Here is a 14,817-nt window from a genome sequence, read left to right on the forward strand (position 1 = left end):
CTGTGTTATCACTGCTCACATAAGGTGGGTGATGATGAAGGCGCTGGAGTAAATACAATGCCACCTGCCCTCCTCCTCTCACTGACATCTTTCCCATGCCTGCTACCAATTCACTAGAACTCCCTTTTGCTGCACAAGTCACAGTTGTAGAGCCACAATTGCTTAGTGTGATGAGGTCAAAGAATGCCTTGGCCGGGATCCCTCTTGGTTTGTCATGTGGTCTGGCTTCAACTGTCGGGCTTTAGCAAAAGGAGTTTGATAATGTCAGAATTACAGTCTGCACACAGTGTGTTTAAGGAGCACAAACTGGCTGTAGAGATTGCATGGAGGGAGACCTGGAAAGTGACTAGAGAAAAGTAGGACCAGCTGGCAAAGAAGGGATGTGAAAAGCCACCTCACCACGTCACCTCTGGGTCCCAGAACTGTATTAAACCTCTCTGAAGTTTCCTTCTTCACTTACACAAGAAGACACTGGTTGTGGGGAATCAAAGGTTCAAACTGAGCCATGAGCTGAGCTCAACCCTATCAGGGCCATGTTTCTGCAGTCCCCCGCTCGCTGCAACAAGCCCTAAGCAAACCACTCCCTTCTTGGCTTCTCAGTGGAAGAAGCTCAGTCTCCCCCCAACACATATCCCCAGAACCAGAAAGCAGTCAGGAGACCAAGTTCAAAGTTCTGGATCTATCTTACTGTTTTCTGCTTGTTGAATGGGGGTAGGAGACGCCCGGTTGTGTAGACCATTATAGAGGAAATGAACTCCTTACCTCCAGTTGCTTTCTTTTTGCTACTACATGCAAAAGCCGTAGCAGATGGTACTGCTCTGGCTGCTCCAGCTGAGACATCAAGGCCAGGAGTTCTGTCAGGTGTCTGTTGATGGGTTGAGGCTGCTTTTCATGCACAGCAGGTAACACCCGCAACAACATGGCATTACCTGAAAAGAAACAATATAGAGAATGAAGGCTTTATCAGCCCGCAAGTCATGGAAATAACATTATTGTCCATGCAGTAACTTTTGTACTTACATATTAAACAACAAAACCTTTGCACTTTGTGTTTACATGTTAAATAACAAAAACTGATAACCAAGTCTTCTACTAAAGGGCACAATAACTTACTCTGAAAAATCACCAAATCAGGTTTTAATTAATTCCATAAAAGGGAATACTGTGTGATATGATCAACATCATCATGTAACACACCATGGGGGACAGAGGAACATTTGACAGAAACCAGGCCACACCCTTGAGAAAGAAATAGTTCTGATAAAAAATTCCTGATGAGAAGTAACATTTGGATGATGTTGAAATGGAAACTAAGCAGGGCCATAGGCATGAGCCCAAATAAAGCTGAAGGAAAATAAGTACAGAGGCATGCCGGCACATTCCTAAGAGATGTGGAGGCAGCGCTTAGATGGCTGACATATGGGAGCTAGGCTGCATTTTTATGAACAGTTTAAAAAGTAGCCACGTAAATTTAAACCCCAATTTTTGCACTATTTCAAGGGACCTTCAGACTTGGCTTGTTTGTCACATGTGATTTGCCTCAAGGATATGTATAGACAATTGGATCTAAAATGGCAAACCTCAAGAAGAAATATCACCAAAGCTACATGACTTATCTGCAAACAACATATGGGAAACATCTGCTTATCACTTTACAGTATGGATTTTTTCTCCAATCCTCCCAAGTGCTTCAGTGTCTCGGAGGAATTGGTTCCTTGAACAAGAATTTTTTTCCACTCTACTTTCACTTTATAGTTTGGCTTTGTATATGAGAGACAGACGGAGAAAGGATCGAATACGCAGGAGTTACACACAGGCAGACCTTCATGATATGGTGGGTGTGTGTGTACTAGGGACATTTAGGAGCAAAGACTCAAGGAAAGAAGGCCAGCATTTTCAGAATAGCAATACCTTAAGTGGACAGGTGATTTTTGGTAAAACCCAATGTACTTGAGTGATAATGACTAACAAGAAAGGCACTTTCTATGCAGTTGCTAAAGTCTCAAACATATCTTAGTCTTACATGTTCAGCGTACAGCAAACTGGAACTATTCTGATTTTTGTGTCCATCAGCGTTTTTTTCCAGCAATTTATTTTGTTTGCTTTTTTTTTTTTTCCTAAAAAAGCTTATTCTTAAAGTATCAGATTTTTAATGTAGTGCTCAGTTTTACAGATCACATTAGGTTGTGGAATCTGCTCATGTGGACATTTTGATCAACCAATAAAGAGCATGTTACACGGAACTGTAGTTGAATCCAAGGACAACAAGTGTGCACGTGGCTTTTGGCAGAACATTACTAAGGGCCTGAGGAGGGATGAAGAGCAAAGAAATTCAGATTAGTCATTTTCAATTGATTTGGATTTCAATTAAAAGACACAAAATAAACATAGAAGAACTTTTTTGGAGTCAGAAACTGATAAAGAGGAAAAAAAACTCCTGGGTGTAGAAATCCCATGAATTCCATTCATAAAATGATTCAATGGAAAGTTTAATTACAAAATATTTCAAGCCATCAGGTCAATGTCAGTAACTGACGAAGGAACACTGCTGTGCCCACCAGCAAGCTTTGCTCAAGATTCCTCTTGTGTAGTGAGTGCTTCCTACCCCAATTCACTCCTTCTTCCCAGAGACAGCCACCATCCCAAAGTTAGCATTTATGACTTCAATGAATGTTTTTATACTTAATTACATAACGTGCTATAGCGTTGTTTCACAAGCTTTAAGATTCCTTTGAGGGGCCAGTCTTGTGACACAGCATGCTAAGCCACTGTGTTATAATAATACTGACACTGGCATTCCCTATCATAGTGCTGGCTTCAGTCCAAGCTGCTTGGTTTCTATACAAACTCCCTGCTAATATACCTGGAAAAACAGAGGAAGACAGTTCACAGTCCTGAAACCCTGCCACTTTCGTGGGAGACCTGGATGGAGTTGCTGGCTTCTGACTTTGGCATCACCCTACCCTGGCTGTTAGAGTTGCTGCAAGAGTAAGCCATAGATTAAAAAAAAAATCTCTCTTTCTCCCCTCTCTGTCACTCCACTTTCAAATAAAAATGAAAGCTTTTTAACAAGAATATGGATAGCATTATATCCAGGTTATTTTGGCAATATATTTTTTCTGTTCAGCATTATTGAAACTTTACCTCTAACAACTCTCCTTTGCTTATTCTCACAGCTGTATGGTATTCCATTGTATAATTATGCAATAGCTTATTTTTATACTTTATAGTTGAAACATATGTTATTCTTTGCTTTTTCTTTTTTATTATCTTATCATTTTTTATTTTTAATTATTGTTATTATTATTATCATCATTTTATGATACATATCCATTGGCCCTGGGATTTCCCTTATTCCCACCCCAATCCACTCCCTCCTCATTGAGTTCCACAAATTATTACTATAGTAAGTTCTTCATACACAGTCATATGTCCATCATTGCGGGCATGGACAATGGCAGAGAGTCCAGCATCCTGTTGTCAAGATGTAGTAAACAGTTTCATTGGGAGTCCTTCTTTGTCTGGAAGTAGAGATGCATACCGCATTGTATCTTAACATTTGGATATGATAGTTTGCATTACACAGTTACTATACATCCCTTTAAATGAAAAGCCACAATACAAAATCAACAACAGGAAGAAAAATAGAAATTTACAACACCATGAAGTTAAATAACATGCTACTAGATATGATAGTCTCCATTACACAGTTACTATGCATCCCCTTAATTGAAGAGTCATAAAGCAAAATCAACAACGGAAGAAAAAAGAAATTAACAATGCCATGAAGTTAAATAACATGCTGCTGAATGAATAATGTGTCACTGAAGAAATGAAAAAGAAAATCAAGAACCTTCTTGAAGAAAATGACACTACTCTATGATATGTGAGTTAGTGAAGCATTTAATGAGAAAGTGTTTTGAAGAGATGAAACTAAAAACAAAAAAAGCAAAATCCATGAGATATAGTTTCCGCTGATCTTTGTTGGTGAAATGTGTCTCCTGTAGGCAACAAATAGATGGGTGTTGTTATTTTAATTCAATCTACTAATCTATGATGTTTGATTAATGAGTTTAAGCCATTTACATTCAAGGATAATATGAATGGGTGGTTATTTTGGTCCTGTTATTTTAGCAATAGGTTGTTTATTCATTTAATCTTCTGTCGTTATTTTACTGGGATGTTCTTCATTTTTGCCTTTGGTTTTGGTGGGCGCTATTCCTTTTCTCTGTAGAGGAAATCTTTAAGTATCATTTGTAGGGCAGGTTTGGAAGAGACATGTTCTTTTAATTTTTCTTTACTGTAGAATAATTTTATTTTATTTTCAAAGACAAAGAAAAACTGCCTTCTTAGACCATAAGCAGGGACCTGGATGGGAAGGAGGGCTGCCAGGATTAGAACCGGTGTTTATATGGGATCCCAGCACATTCAAGGTGAGGAATTAAGCTGCTAGGCCCTTGCACGGGCCCTATTGTGTATTTCTGTACATGCATTGCTCAGTTGCTTTGACTAATATTTTTTTTTTTTTTTTTTTTTTTTTTTTTTTTTTTTTAAAGATTTATTTTATTTTTATTACAAAGTCAGATATACTGAGAGGAGGAGAGCTAGAGAGGAAGTGGAGCTGCCGGGATTAGAACCAGCGGCCATATGGGATCAAGGCAGGGACCTTAGCCACTAGGCCGCGCCGCCAAGCCCGACTAATATTTTATTTGCTACTTTTTCCATCCATGTTCTTAAGTGAGATGTCCTTGTCTCTTTTTAGCATCAAAGTTATCAGACACATAAAAGGAACTTAGTGTGTTCCTATATATTCTATTCTCAAAAGCAGTTTTGTAAAATGGAGATTACGTGTCTTTGACTATTTGGGAGTACTTGTCTATCAGACTGGCCAGCAGTGTTCTATAGACTTCTTTATATTAAACTTGGAATTACATAATTCAGATTTCTGTTTTCCTTAGCACTTTTTTTTTTTGTTTTCAATGATCATTTGTGACAAAGGTGGATTTAGTTAGTTTATAAATTTCCATGCAGGATTATAAATTTGTCAATTGCTTCTTATAATTCTGTCAGCCTTTGTCATATATATATATATATATATATGTATATATATTTATATATATATATGGAACTATGTTACTAGATAATTCTGAGGTATCTGCCTATAAATGTTTTCTTTTGGTCATAATTTCATTACGTACTCTCTCTCTTTCTCGACCTAAAATGTCTTTCACTGCTAACTTTTTAAAATAGTACGTGGGTATGTTCTCCTCATTGTCTCCTCTCAATATACTTTCACTTAAAATATTTTAAAAGACTAATTTACTTGACATGCAGAGTTAGCGAGAAGGAAGAAACAGAAGAAAGAGGAAGAGAGTAAAAGAGTGAGCAAGAAATATCTTTGATGGACTGGCTCACTCAACAAATAACTATGTTGCAACAGTGAAGTCTGGGCTAGGCCACAGATGGTAGCCAGATCTCCATCCAGGGTTCCCACATAACTGGTGGGGGCCCAAACACTTGGGGTATCCTCCACCACATTCTTCCCAAGTGCACTTAACCAGAAGCTGGTTCAGAAACGGAGTAGTCATGGATTGAACTGATGTAGCACACCAGCATCCCAAGCAGCAGCCTAGCCAACTATGTCACAATGCCATCCTTGACTTTCAATGTTTCAACCTCCTTATATTCTATATGTGCTTTTTACGAGTGATTTATAGTTGCATTTTAAAACATCCTTATCTCACAATCTTTGTATCCTAACTGAAATACGTGGCTTCTTAACATTTGTAGTGATTGTTATGTTTAGCTGTATTTGTTATTCATATTTTGCTTTTTACTTTGCTTTATCTATGATTTTCTTTTCTCCCACACTGTTCTCTGCTAATTAGGTCAAATTTCTTAAAGACTTTTTTGATCTCTTTTATTTGGATGTCTGATGCCTTTTGGTTTTAGTGATCATCCTTAAATATCACAACAAATGCTCTTCAACAAAGCAAAATGATTTAATTTCTCTACCATCCTCTTGAGTGATAAACAGAGTTTAGAATGCTGAACACAAAGAGAGTAAACTCTGATTACTTTCTTGTATCTGTCCTCCAGTTCATTAACACTTTCTTTAGCTTGACCTGATTTGTCATTTAATACATTTGCTGGTCTTTTTAAACATTTCAAATAACTTTTAAAAAGTTCTATGTTAGCTTTGGTCCTTCCAAAATTCACCTAGCCTATTCCTTTTGGATGGTGGCTTGTTCTTTTCTCATTCTATATCATAAATCATTTTAAGCACATTTATTTTCTAGTGTCTGGCTGTTACATAAATGAAGTTCTTTACGGGGTGATGGCTCATCCTGTTTGGTTTCTACTAATCCATAGTTACAGTGGATTGCTTCCTTTTACATTCAACTATCTTCAGTTGTGATAGTACATTAGTACAGACATGCTTAACTCCTATTCACTGGCACGAGGGCAGAGTGCATTTGCACCTGCTGAATGCCAGTACATTTGATGGGTCTTGAATTTACTAAGGGTCTCACTTGTAACTCACCACCCAACGCCTAAGCTTTGCTCCCACATGGTCATTAATACTCGGTGATTGTAATAGCCAACTGTCAATACTGTAATGAGATACCTGAGGAAACTAATGTACAAAGAAAAAGAGATTGTTTAGCTCAATTCTGGAGGTTTAAATCCAAGACAGAGCAGCCCCATTAGCTTGACCTGTGGCAGGAAGGTGTGGCAGATGGGGATGGAGCAGCGTGGACAGAGGAAGGATTATGAAAAAGAAAGCAAGCCAACTGAGACAGAGCCCCATTCCGGCTTTACAACCAAGCCTCTCCTGAAAACAACCTTCTGCAGCCACCTCCACCCCCAGCCCATCAGCGACCTGAAGGCTCACCTCCACAACCCATAACTGGGATAAGTTTTCACTGTGAGTATCAATAACTTATGATGCTGAGGTTTCAGTATCTGCATAAGATCAGAGGGCAAATGCTGTGCAAACCATGGCAGTGTTCGTGGGAGGGACAGCCCTTGCACCTCTTGTCCGCACCCCAGAACAGCCCTAGCATCCACCATCACTGAGGGCCCTGTTCCCTAACTTTGGGTCTTGGATGTTTCCTTTACCTTATTAGGAGTTCCCTTGTACACTTCAAGTTGTTGCTGGTGTTACCTGATTATTGTTATCATCATGTAAACACATTTCTCCATATCTTGCATAGGACAGTTTTCAGCTGACGGACATGGCATGGGAGCTCCTTACACACTCAGGAGCAGGAGTTATCAGAAGCTTGTTTTACTTTTCAAACATCACTTTCCCTTGCACAACAAGGCCCATGTAACACCAGGCTGTGAAAAGAAACTCCCCTGCAGTGGTGTAGTACTTTTTGCAGCTTTTTCCTATTTGAGGTTTAACCAGTCATACTGTGTTCTTTGTCACTAGCTAGCTGCAGTTCCAGAAAAATGAAGGACAGTTCAGCATGGACTTGAGCACTCTGGACATTCTGAAGGTGTTGGTTTATCCTGGACTACACAGTTTAGATGTGCAACACAGGAGTCAAAGGAAAAGTACAGAAAGTTTTCCATACGTGAAGGGCTGTGAACTTACAGCAGCTCACACAAAAACGCTGAAATCATGGTTTGCCTTCATGCCTGTGTGCTTCCTGGATTAGTTCTCCCCTCGCCCCCTCCAGCTCCCCAGCGGTACCAATTCAAGTTACAACAGCTAATCCTCAGGGGGGGTATGGCCCAAGCCCGCTTTGCTTTCTCTCCTTATTCCCCTCTGACCCTCCTCCCTTTGGTCTGACTGCAGCATAAAACCTTTGTGGTTCTCAACATTGTGCAACTTCCACATTTCCCTAGCCCTCCCACCCAGCCCCCTCCCCCCAAATCCTGGGGAACTCTGGTTCGTGCAGTGCCACCGGCATTACTCACTCAGCCCCATTCAGGCTTCCCTCAGCATTTATTAAGGGGCTCCAGGCTACTGCCTCTCACTTTCACTGCCCCCTGCTCAGCTCAGCTCACGCTGCGAGGCAAGAACCTCCTCCCCAGCAATGCAGCTCCTTGCGGTTCTGCTTTGGGCTCTCTGGTCTGCTGGGTTGGCCGAGAACTCGCATGATTACGAACTCATGTATGTGAACTTGGACAACGAAATAGACAATGGACTCCATCCCACCGACGACCGTAAGTTCCCTTTTAACTGTTTCTTTGCTAGCCCTGACTACATTAGCTACAGCTCTGGGTCTGAAATATGGGATCTGTACTTTGCAGCCAAAAACAACCAAGCCAAACATTGTAGTTCGTTTTGTAAAAGTGAGAAGCGCCTGAGTTGAGAGAGAGGATCTGAGAAGGTATTTGTGCTTCCTACATTGAGCGGGTTGAACTATATGAAATCGTCAGTATTTGGCCGCTTTGTGCGACTGGCGCGCGATTTCCTGGAGTTCAACTGCATTCGGTTTTGAATGAATGGCTTCTGGGTCACTTCTGAGCTACTTCCATGCTGTTTACCAGGAGGTATCCTTAAAGGAAAAGGGGGTCTCCCTGGGACGGGCTGTAAGTTGGGACCACCGAAGGAAGTTCCCTTTTACTAAGCGCACTCCAAGGCAGGTCTGGGCCGGGCTCTAACGCGTGTATGTCCCGCTCTCCAGCCACGCCGTGCGACTGCGGTGCGGAGCACTCCGAGTGGGACAAGCTGTTCGTCATGCTGGAGAACTCGCAGATGCGGGAGGGCATGCTGCTGCAGGCGACCGACGACCTGCTGCGCGGCGAGCTGCAGAGGCTGCGGGCCGAGCTGGGCCGCCTCGCGGGCAGCCTGGCCCGGCCGTGCGCACCGGCAGAGCCGTCGGAGACCAGGCTGGCCGAGGCGCTGGCCGAACTGCTGCCGGCGAGCCGCGCCGCGGGCCGCAGGCTGGCGCTCCTGGAGGGCGCAGAGGCGCGGCGGCGGGAGGAGGCGGAGCGCGCCCTGGAGGAGCTGCGGCGGGCACGAGCAGAGCTGCGCGCCGTGCAGGGCTGGGCGGCCGCGCGCTGGCTGCCGGCAGGTAAGAGACCCGGGCCCTAGCCACCTCCCGTTGCCGCCTTGTTCGGTTCTCTCGGTGTGAAAAACCGGCCTGTAGGCTCCCTGGGCACCTCCAGAGGGGGAGCACACAGACTCACCTCTTTTCCGAATGCACAGTCACAGAGCCCGGACACTCCCTCCGAGGCGGAGAAAAGGAAAAAAGTCTTCCTCCGCCCCAAGAAATCCAGAGGAAAGCGCTGGCCTTGGACGTATTGGAGACATCCAGGGCCCCTGACACTCGATCCCACCCGGCGCGCCAGGAGCGCCTAGGGTCGGTTACCACTGTGACCTCGCTCGCTGCTCAGCTGCCCTCCGTTAGGGATTTCCAGGACTTCTAATTTTATTCCACCCCTCTCTGTTGGGGAGCTCTGGTTTCCCGCGCTATTTCAGGGTCCAGCCTAACTTTGAGGGATGTTTTCCAGCTACTCTTGTCAGCGCTTCCTCCTCGTCCACTGCGAGGTAGAGCCTACGGGCTGACCTGACCTCCACAAGGTCAGCGCATCCCCAGGGAACTGTGGAATTCTTCCGACCCTAGACACCCGAGGGGGTGCGGTTTGGGATCCAAGGTGGAACAGGCAGGTGTAAGGGCCAATAGGTGTGCGCCATCCTGCTACGCCCCAGGAGAATCCGGGGATTGCTGGAAGCAGATGCGAAATGTCCAAGTGCCAAGGGACACTCCAGGAATCTCTATTTACAAATTGGTTAAAAGAACAGGAAGAGATTTGGAGCCTAGCAATATCCCTTTATTAATCATCATTTTTAAGAAATGCTGATAGGACAACCATCTGTGGATTACATTAGAAAATCGGTATCCTATGTAAGAGTATAGAAGTTAATAGGTTTTCCCAAACAGAAAAACAATTATAAAAACATGCCACTTTGCCCTGTATTTCCAATCAAACCCATCTAATTGGATGGGGTGAAGGAAGAATCACCTATGAAAGCATGGTTCAATTCAGATCACCCATGTGAGGCCAGTATGCCAGTCTCCTGAAGAGCCAGGGGCTGCTTAACCGCAGCTCCCACATTTCCTGAAATATCAGTAGGGCTTCAGAGGACAAAAAGTGGAACAGCAAATGTTCAAGTCTTTCAAAAGTTAGTGGACAATGGAATTCAAGGCGCATTTATTTTGATGCACAAAAATGGAAATTCATGTATAGGTTTCTCATGATACACTTTCCCGTGAACTTTTACAAGTCCACAGTGGATCCTAAATGCCGTGATAGGGGAAAAGTTCTGATTCTGTGAGTGCATGATATTTCTGGTGTTGTGCAAGCTGTGTAAAGTCATTGTGTCTATGATGTACCTCAAGAAATAACCCTAGTATTCCTCTTACCCTCTGTTCCCGATAATAGAAGAGTTGACTCTCATTATATACAGTAGCACTGCCCCCAGTCTTTGGTTTCTCCTCTCTTGGTCTCCTGCCAGCTTGGATCCTAGGCACTGCGTAATCATCCTGGTTTTGGTCTCCTAAAAACCTGGCTTTCATATAGCTTGTTCTTTAATACTAAAATCAGGAAAAAACTATCAGGTAACAGTTCTTCTATGAGAGAGTCTGACATTGCAAAGAGGCATTCAGAGCTCCAATCATTGATCAACAAAAGAAGCCCCCCAGAACCTGCCCACGTGGGATTCCACTGCGTGAACTCCTGCAGCCAGTGGGTCTCCCAGACATAATCAGCACACACTCTGGAATGCAGTGCTCGCGGCCTGGACTTATTTCAACAGGAAACCAGTTAATTAGCCTGCAGTAGGCACTGTCTTGATCACTACTATACTGGACCTTTACAGAGACCAGAATATCTTAAGTGCCCATGGAGAAGGTAATCTTTTTTTCATGATCTTTACTTGATTTAATTGATTTCACTATAAAAAGATTTCTTGGCTGTTACTAGAACATAAAGTCCCTGTTTGTTCAAAGTTTTCTGGACAGGGCATAATTCAGAGCCACTTCCACAGATTCAGAATAAACCTATTGTGTTTTACACAGATAATGTTTTTACTGCAAGTTCTGTCCATCCACCAGCCAGTGTTTAAATGCTCTGGGAGTTTGATTTTCAAATCTGTCTTATGGCACACCTTCTTTAGGTTTTTGCAACATTTCTGTCTCTGTATATATGAAGGTACTTCAGAAAGCTTGTGAAAATGGGACTAAACAAAAGATATTTTGGTACAAAAATTTTGAAATTCATGCATGCAAGGAATCTTCAAAAAGTTCATGAAAATATGAAAAAACTGCATGAATTTTAAAAACCTTTTGCAACAATTTTGATTTCCTTTTCTGCAAGCATGTTGAAGTGCCCTTGTATAATCAGAGAAAGCAGACTTCTCTGGATAAACACTTCAGCATCATCATTTCCCAGAGATTCCCAGCAAATGCACATGTCACCATCTCCACCCCCCGGATCAGCTATGTGCCCTTGAGATGGAGAGAGGTGGGTGTTTGCTGAGCTCTCAAATTCAAGTTCAAGTGTCCCTTCCTCTTAAGTGCTCAGTGAAACCTGTTCTCCAATCAGGTTCCTTGTAGGGATTCATTTCTCTTAAGTGTTTACTTTTAGGGCCCAAGCATGTACAAGTATGTGGGCAAAGTAAGCGTGTTTCAGCATCTCCCTGGCCCGCCCTGTTCTTGATGCTGCATTCTTGTTGCTTATAGATTTGTAAAACATTAAAAGCAGGCTACAAGGTTCATTTATAGGTATTACTAAGACTGGAGAGATTATGAGATTCATCCAAAGCTGTGGTGTACTCATTAGTAGTAAAACAGACTGGATTGGAAGCCTCATAGCCAAATCCAGGGATTCCAGCAGTAAGAGGCAAGGTAGTGCGATGGTTAGGGTATGACCTCTACAACCAAACTCCCTAAGTTCAAACCTTAGTTTTTTCACTTGTCAGCTATGGAGACTCAGACTAAATTATGTTTGTCTTGGTTTTCTAATCTTTAAAGTGGGGATAAAAAGACTACTGCTAGCATTGATAGTGGATGGATTAAACTGATATTCTAATGGCTCAGAGAACATGTGGTCCAGAGAGTCACTGAATGAGTATCCAGTAAGCATTAGTCAGCCGTGTTTACACTGTTGACCTTCAAAGGTAGTTCTCTACAAACTCTGCAAAATTTACAAATGCTGGAAACATGTATTTCCAAGTGATATCACTCTTCTAGCATTTTGTTTAGAAATGCTTGTAGCTAATGACTAAATGGAATGAACTAGGTTAGCTGGATTTCACAATCTATTATTTGAGGAACTTGGCGATGATGAGACACACAAACTGGGCTCTAATTCTTGAACTATAGAACTACTGTTGGAGTTTCACCCATAATGACTCCACATTTTGTAAAAGCAGTAACAGAATGTATGCTAGTTGAGAGGGGAGGTTTTATTGTTTTAGGGTTTGGACTGCTTGGCTCCTTCTGTTACATGCTTTCTTTCCTACACAGATGCTTCACTGAGGAAGAGGATGGGCTTTCCTCTTCCTCCTCATCTTCTTCTTCTTCTTTTAAGACTTGCTTATTTTTACTGGGAAGGCAGATCAGATTTTATTCGGAGAAGGAAAGACAAAGATCTTCCATCTGCTGCTTCACTCTCCAAATGGCTGCTGGGCTGGAGTTGAGCTCATCCAAAGCCAGGAGCTAAGAGCTTCTTCTGGGTCTCCCATGTGGGTGCAGGGTCCCAAGGTTTTGAGCCATCCTCTCCTGCTTTCCCAGGCCACAGGCAGGGAGCTGGATGGGAAGTGGAGCAGCTAGGACATGAACCAGCACCCATATGGGATCATGGCACTTGCAAGGTGAGAATTTAGCCACTAAGCCCTCATACCAGGCCCTCATCTTACAGTTACAGTTGAGGCTCCTTAAGTCACAATGTAATGTTGCATATGGTTTTCCGTTATCATTCTTACAAAAAACTATGTTAAAATAGGTCAATGCCAGAATAAATGTGAATGAACTTCTCTCACATTCTTTGTCTTATTTTCTTGCTACTTTAGGTTGTGAAACAGCGATCTTATTTCCCATGCGTTCCAAGAAGATTTTCGGAAGCGTGCACCCAGTGAGATCCATGAAACTTGAGTCTTTTAGCGCTTGCATTTGGGTCAAAGCCACAGATGTGTTAAACAAAACCATCCTGTTTTCCTATGGCACCAAAAGGAACCCCTATGAGATCCAGCTGTATCTGAGCTATCAGTCCATAACGTTTGTGGTGGGCGGAGAGGAGAACAAACTGGTTGCTGACACTGTGGTCTCCCTGGGAAGGTGGGCCCACCTGTGCAGCACCTGGAATTCAGCGAAAGGGAGCATGACCTTGTGGATGAACGGGGCACTGGTGGCTACCGCTGTCCACACGGTCCCAGGGCACGTGGTTCCAGAGGGAGGAATCCTGCAGATCGGCCAAGAAAAGAATGGCTGCTGTGTCGGTGGGGGCTTTGATGAAGCGCTGTCCTTCTCTGGAAGACTCACAGGTTTCAATATCTGGGATCGCGTTCTCAGCAATGACGAGATCAGAGAGAGCGGAGGAGCAGAGTCCTGCCACATCCGGGGTAACGTCGTCGGGTGGGGCATCACGGAGATTCAGCCGCATGGCGGAGCCCAGTACGTTTCCTAAGTGTCGTGAAACTCTACTTGAAGCCAAAGAAGAAACTCGCATTTCAAATGTATGCCAGCTGGAAAGGTCTGAAAACCTCACTTCGTAATAAGAACACTTGAGACTAATGAAGGAAAGAGTTGAGGTGGATCTTTATTTACCTTGGCAAAATACTGAATAAACAGTTGAAGGGCAGACATTGGAGAAAGGTTTGGGGGATATTGTTTCTAGACGTCGTGCTATGGTGCTTTCAGATTAATGCCATTTCTCTGTCAGATAAACTCTCAAAAAATGAAAAACGACTGGATTGTTGAACAGAAGAGTAATTGTTCCACTTGGGCCTGGCCAGAGGTGAAGTTTAGACCGCAAGGAAAACAAAACATGTTGCCCATTGTTCATTGTTATGTATGTATCTTATTTCAAAAGATAATAAAAACATATTTATACCATAAGGTGACTTAACAAGTAGAAATGTAGTTTATGTGTTATAGTCGAATGTCATTTTACTGAGAAAATAGTTGTATAAGTTATATGTAAAATGGGTTTGTATTAATTTTATTAAGACTATTTTTGTAAAGTTCTGTGAATAAAATCTTTTATAAAACTAACTCATGTCATCTAGTTGGAGCAAATCCAGACTTTTTGTTTTTTCTTCATCTGAAGTAGGCAATTAGCTTTCAGACACTAACCTATTCTGTAGCTGGTGATAGTATTACCAGAGACAAACCACAGAGCTGTTTAAACGTTGGATTCCTACAAATCATAAGAAATGCAATCTTGCAGAAGTCAATTTCTCTCCGTCTCTCTCCCTCTCTCCCTTTCTCTGTCTCTCTGTTTCCTCATCAGAGAACTTGAGGAACTGAAGCAATAACAATCTCTAGGTTTCTTCCAATTTGATGATTCCTGGAGCTTGTACAACTTTTCTGTACTATTTTAACTCAGAACAAGGAGTGCTTTCAGATACATGTGAGGTCTGCAAACAGTGGCTAAGAACTGTCAATGGAGAGACAGAGGAGTCTTGAAGCATTAGCTCACACCCTTAAAACACACCCAGTTCCCTCACCCATGGGCATGGGGTCAGGGGGACAGGGACAGTCACACCGCACTATACTGCAGATGGCAGGTAACTCTCCACACCCAGTGCCTTGTCTATAGACTCCCCACAGGGCTGACAATAGAGCATCACAGAGA

General features: G+C 42.8%; 2 protein-coding genes across 2 annotated transcripts in view; one reads left to right on the forward strand and one right to left on the reverse strand.

Moving 5' to 3' along the window:
- Window positions 1-14,817, reverse strand: part of VEPH1 (ventricular zone expressed PH domain containing 1) — a 186,772-nt gene that overhangs the window by 129,593 nt on the left and 42,362 nt on the right. Inside the window, exon 5 of the mRNA XM_004598571.4 lies at window positions 763-929. Coding sequence (XP_004598628.2) covers window positions 763-929 — 167 coding nt within the window. The remainder of the gene's footprint in view (window positions 1-762; window positions 930-14,817) is intronic.
- Window positions 8,035-14,202, forward strand: PTX3 (pentraxin 3). Its single transcript, XM_004598570.4, has 3 exons — window positions 8,035-8,178; window positions 8,643-9,032; window positions 13,034-14,202. Exons 1-3 carry the CDS (start codon window positions 8,049-8,051, stop codon window positions 13,645-13,647), a joined length of 1,134 nt encoding a protein of 377 aa, XP_004598627.2. The 5' UTR covers window positions 8,035-8,048; the 3' UTR covers window positions 13,648-14,202.

This window comes from Ochotona princeps, chromosome 3, assembly GCF_030435755.1.
Source record: "Ochotona princeps isolate mOchPri1 chromosome 3, mOchPri1.hap1, whole genome shotgun sequence".
Lineage (NCBI taxonomy): Eukaryota > Metazoa > Chordata > Mammalia > Lagomorpha > Ochotonidae > Ochotona > Ochotona princeps.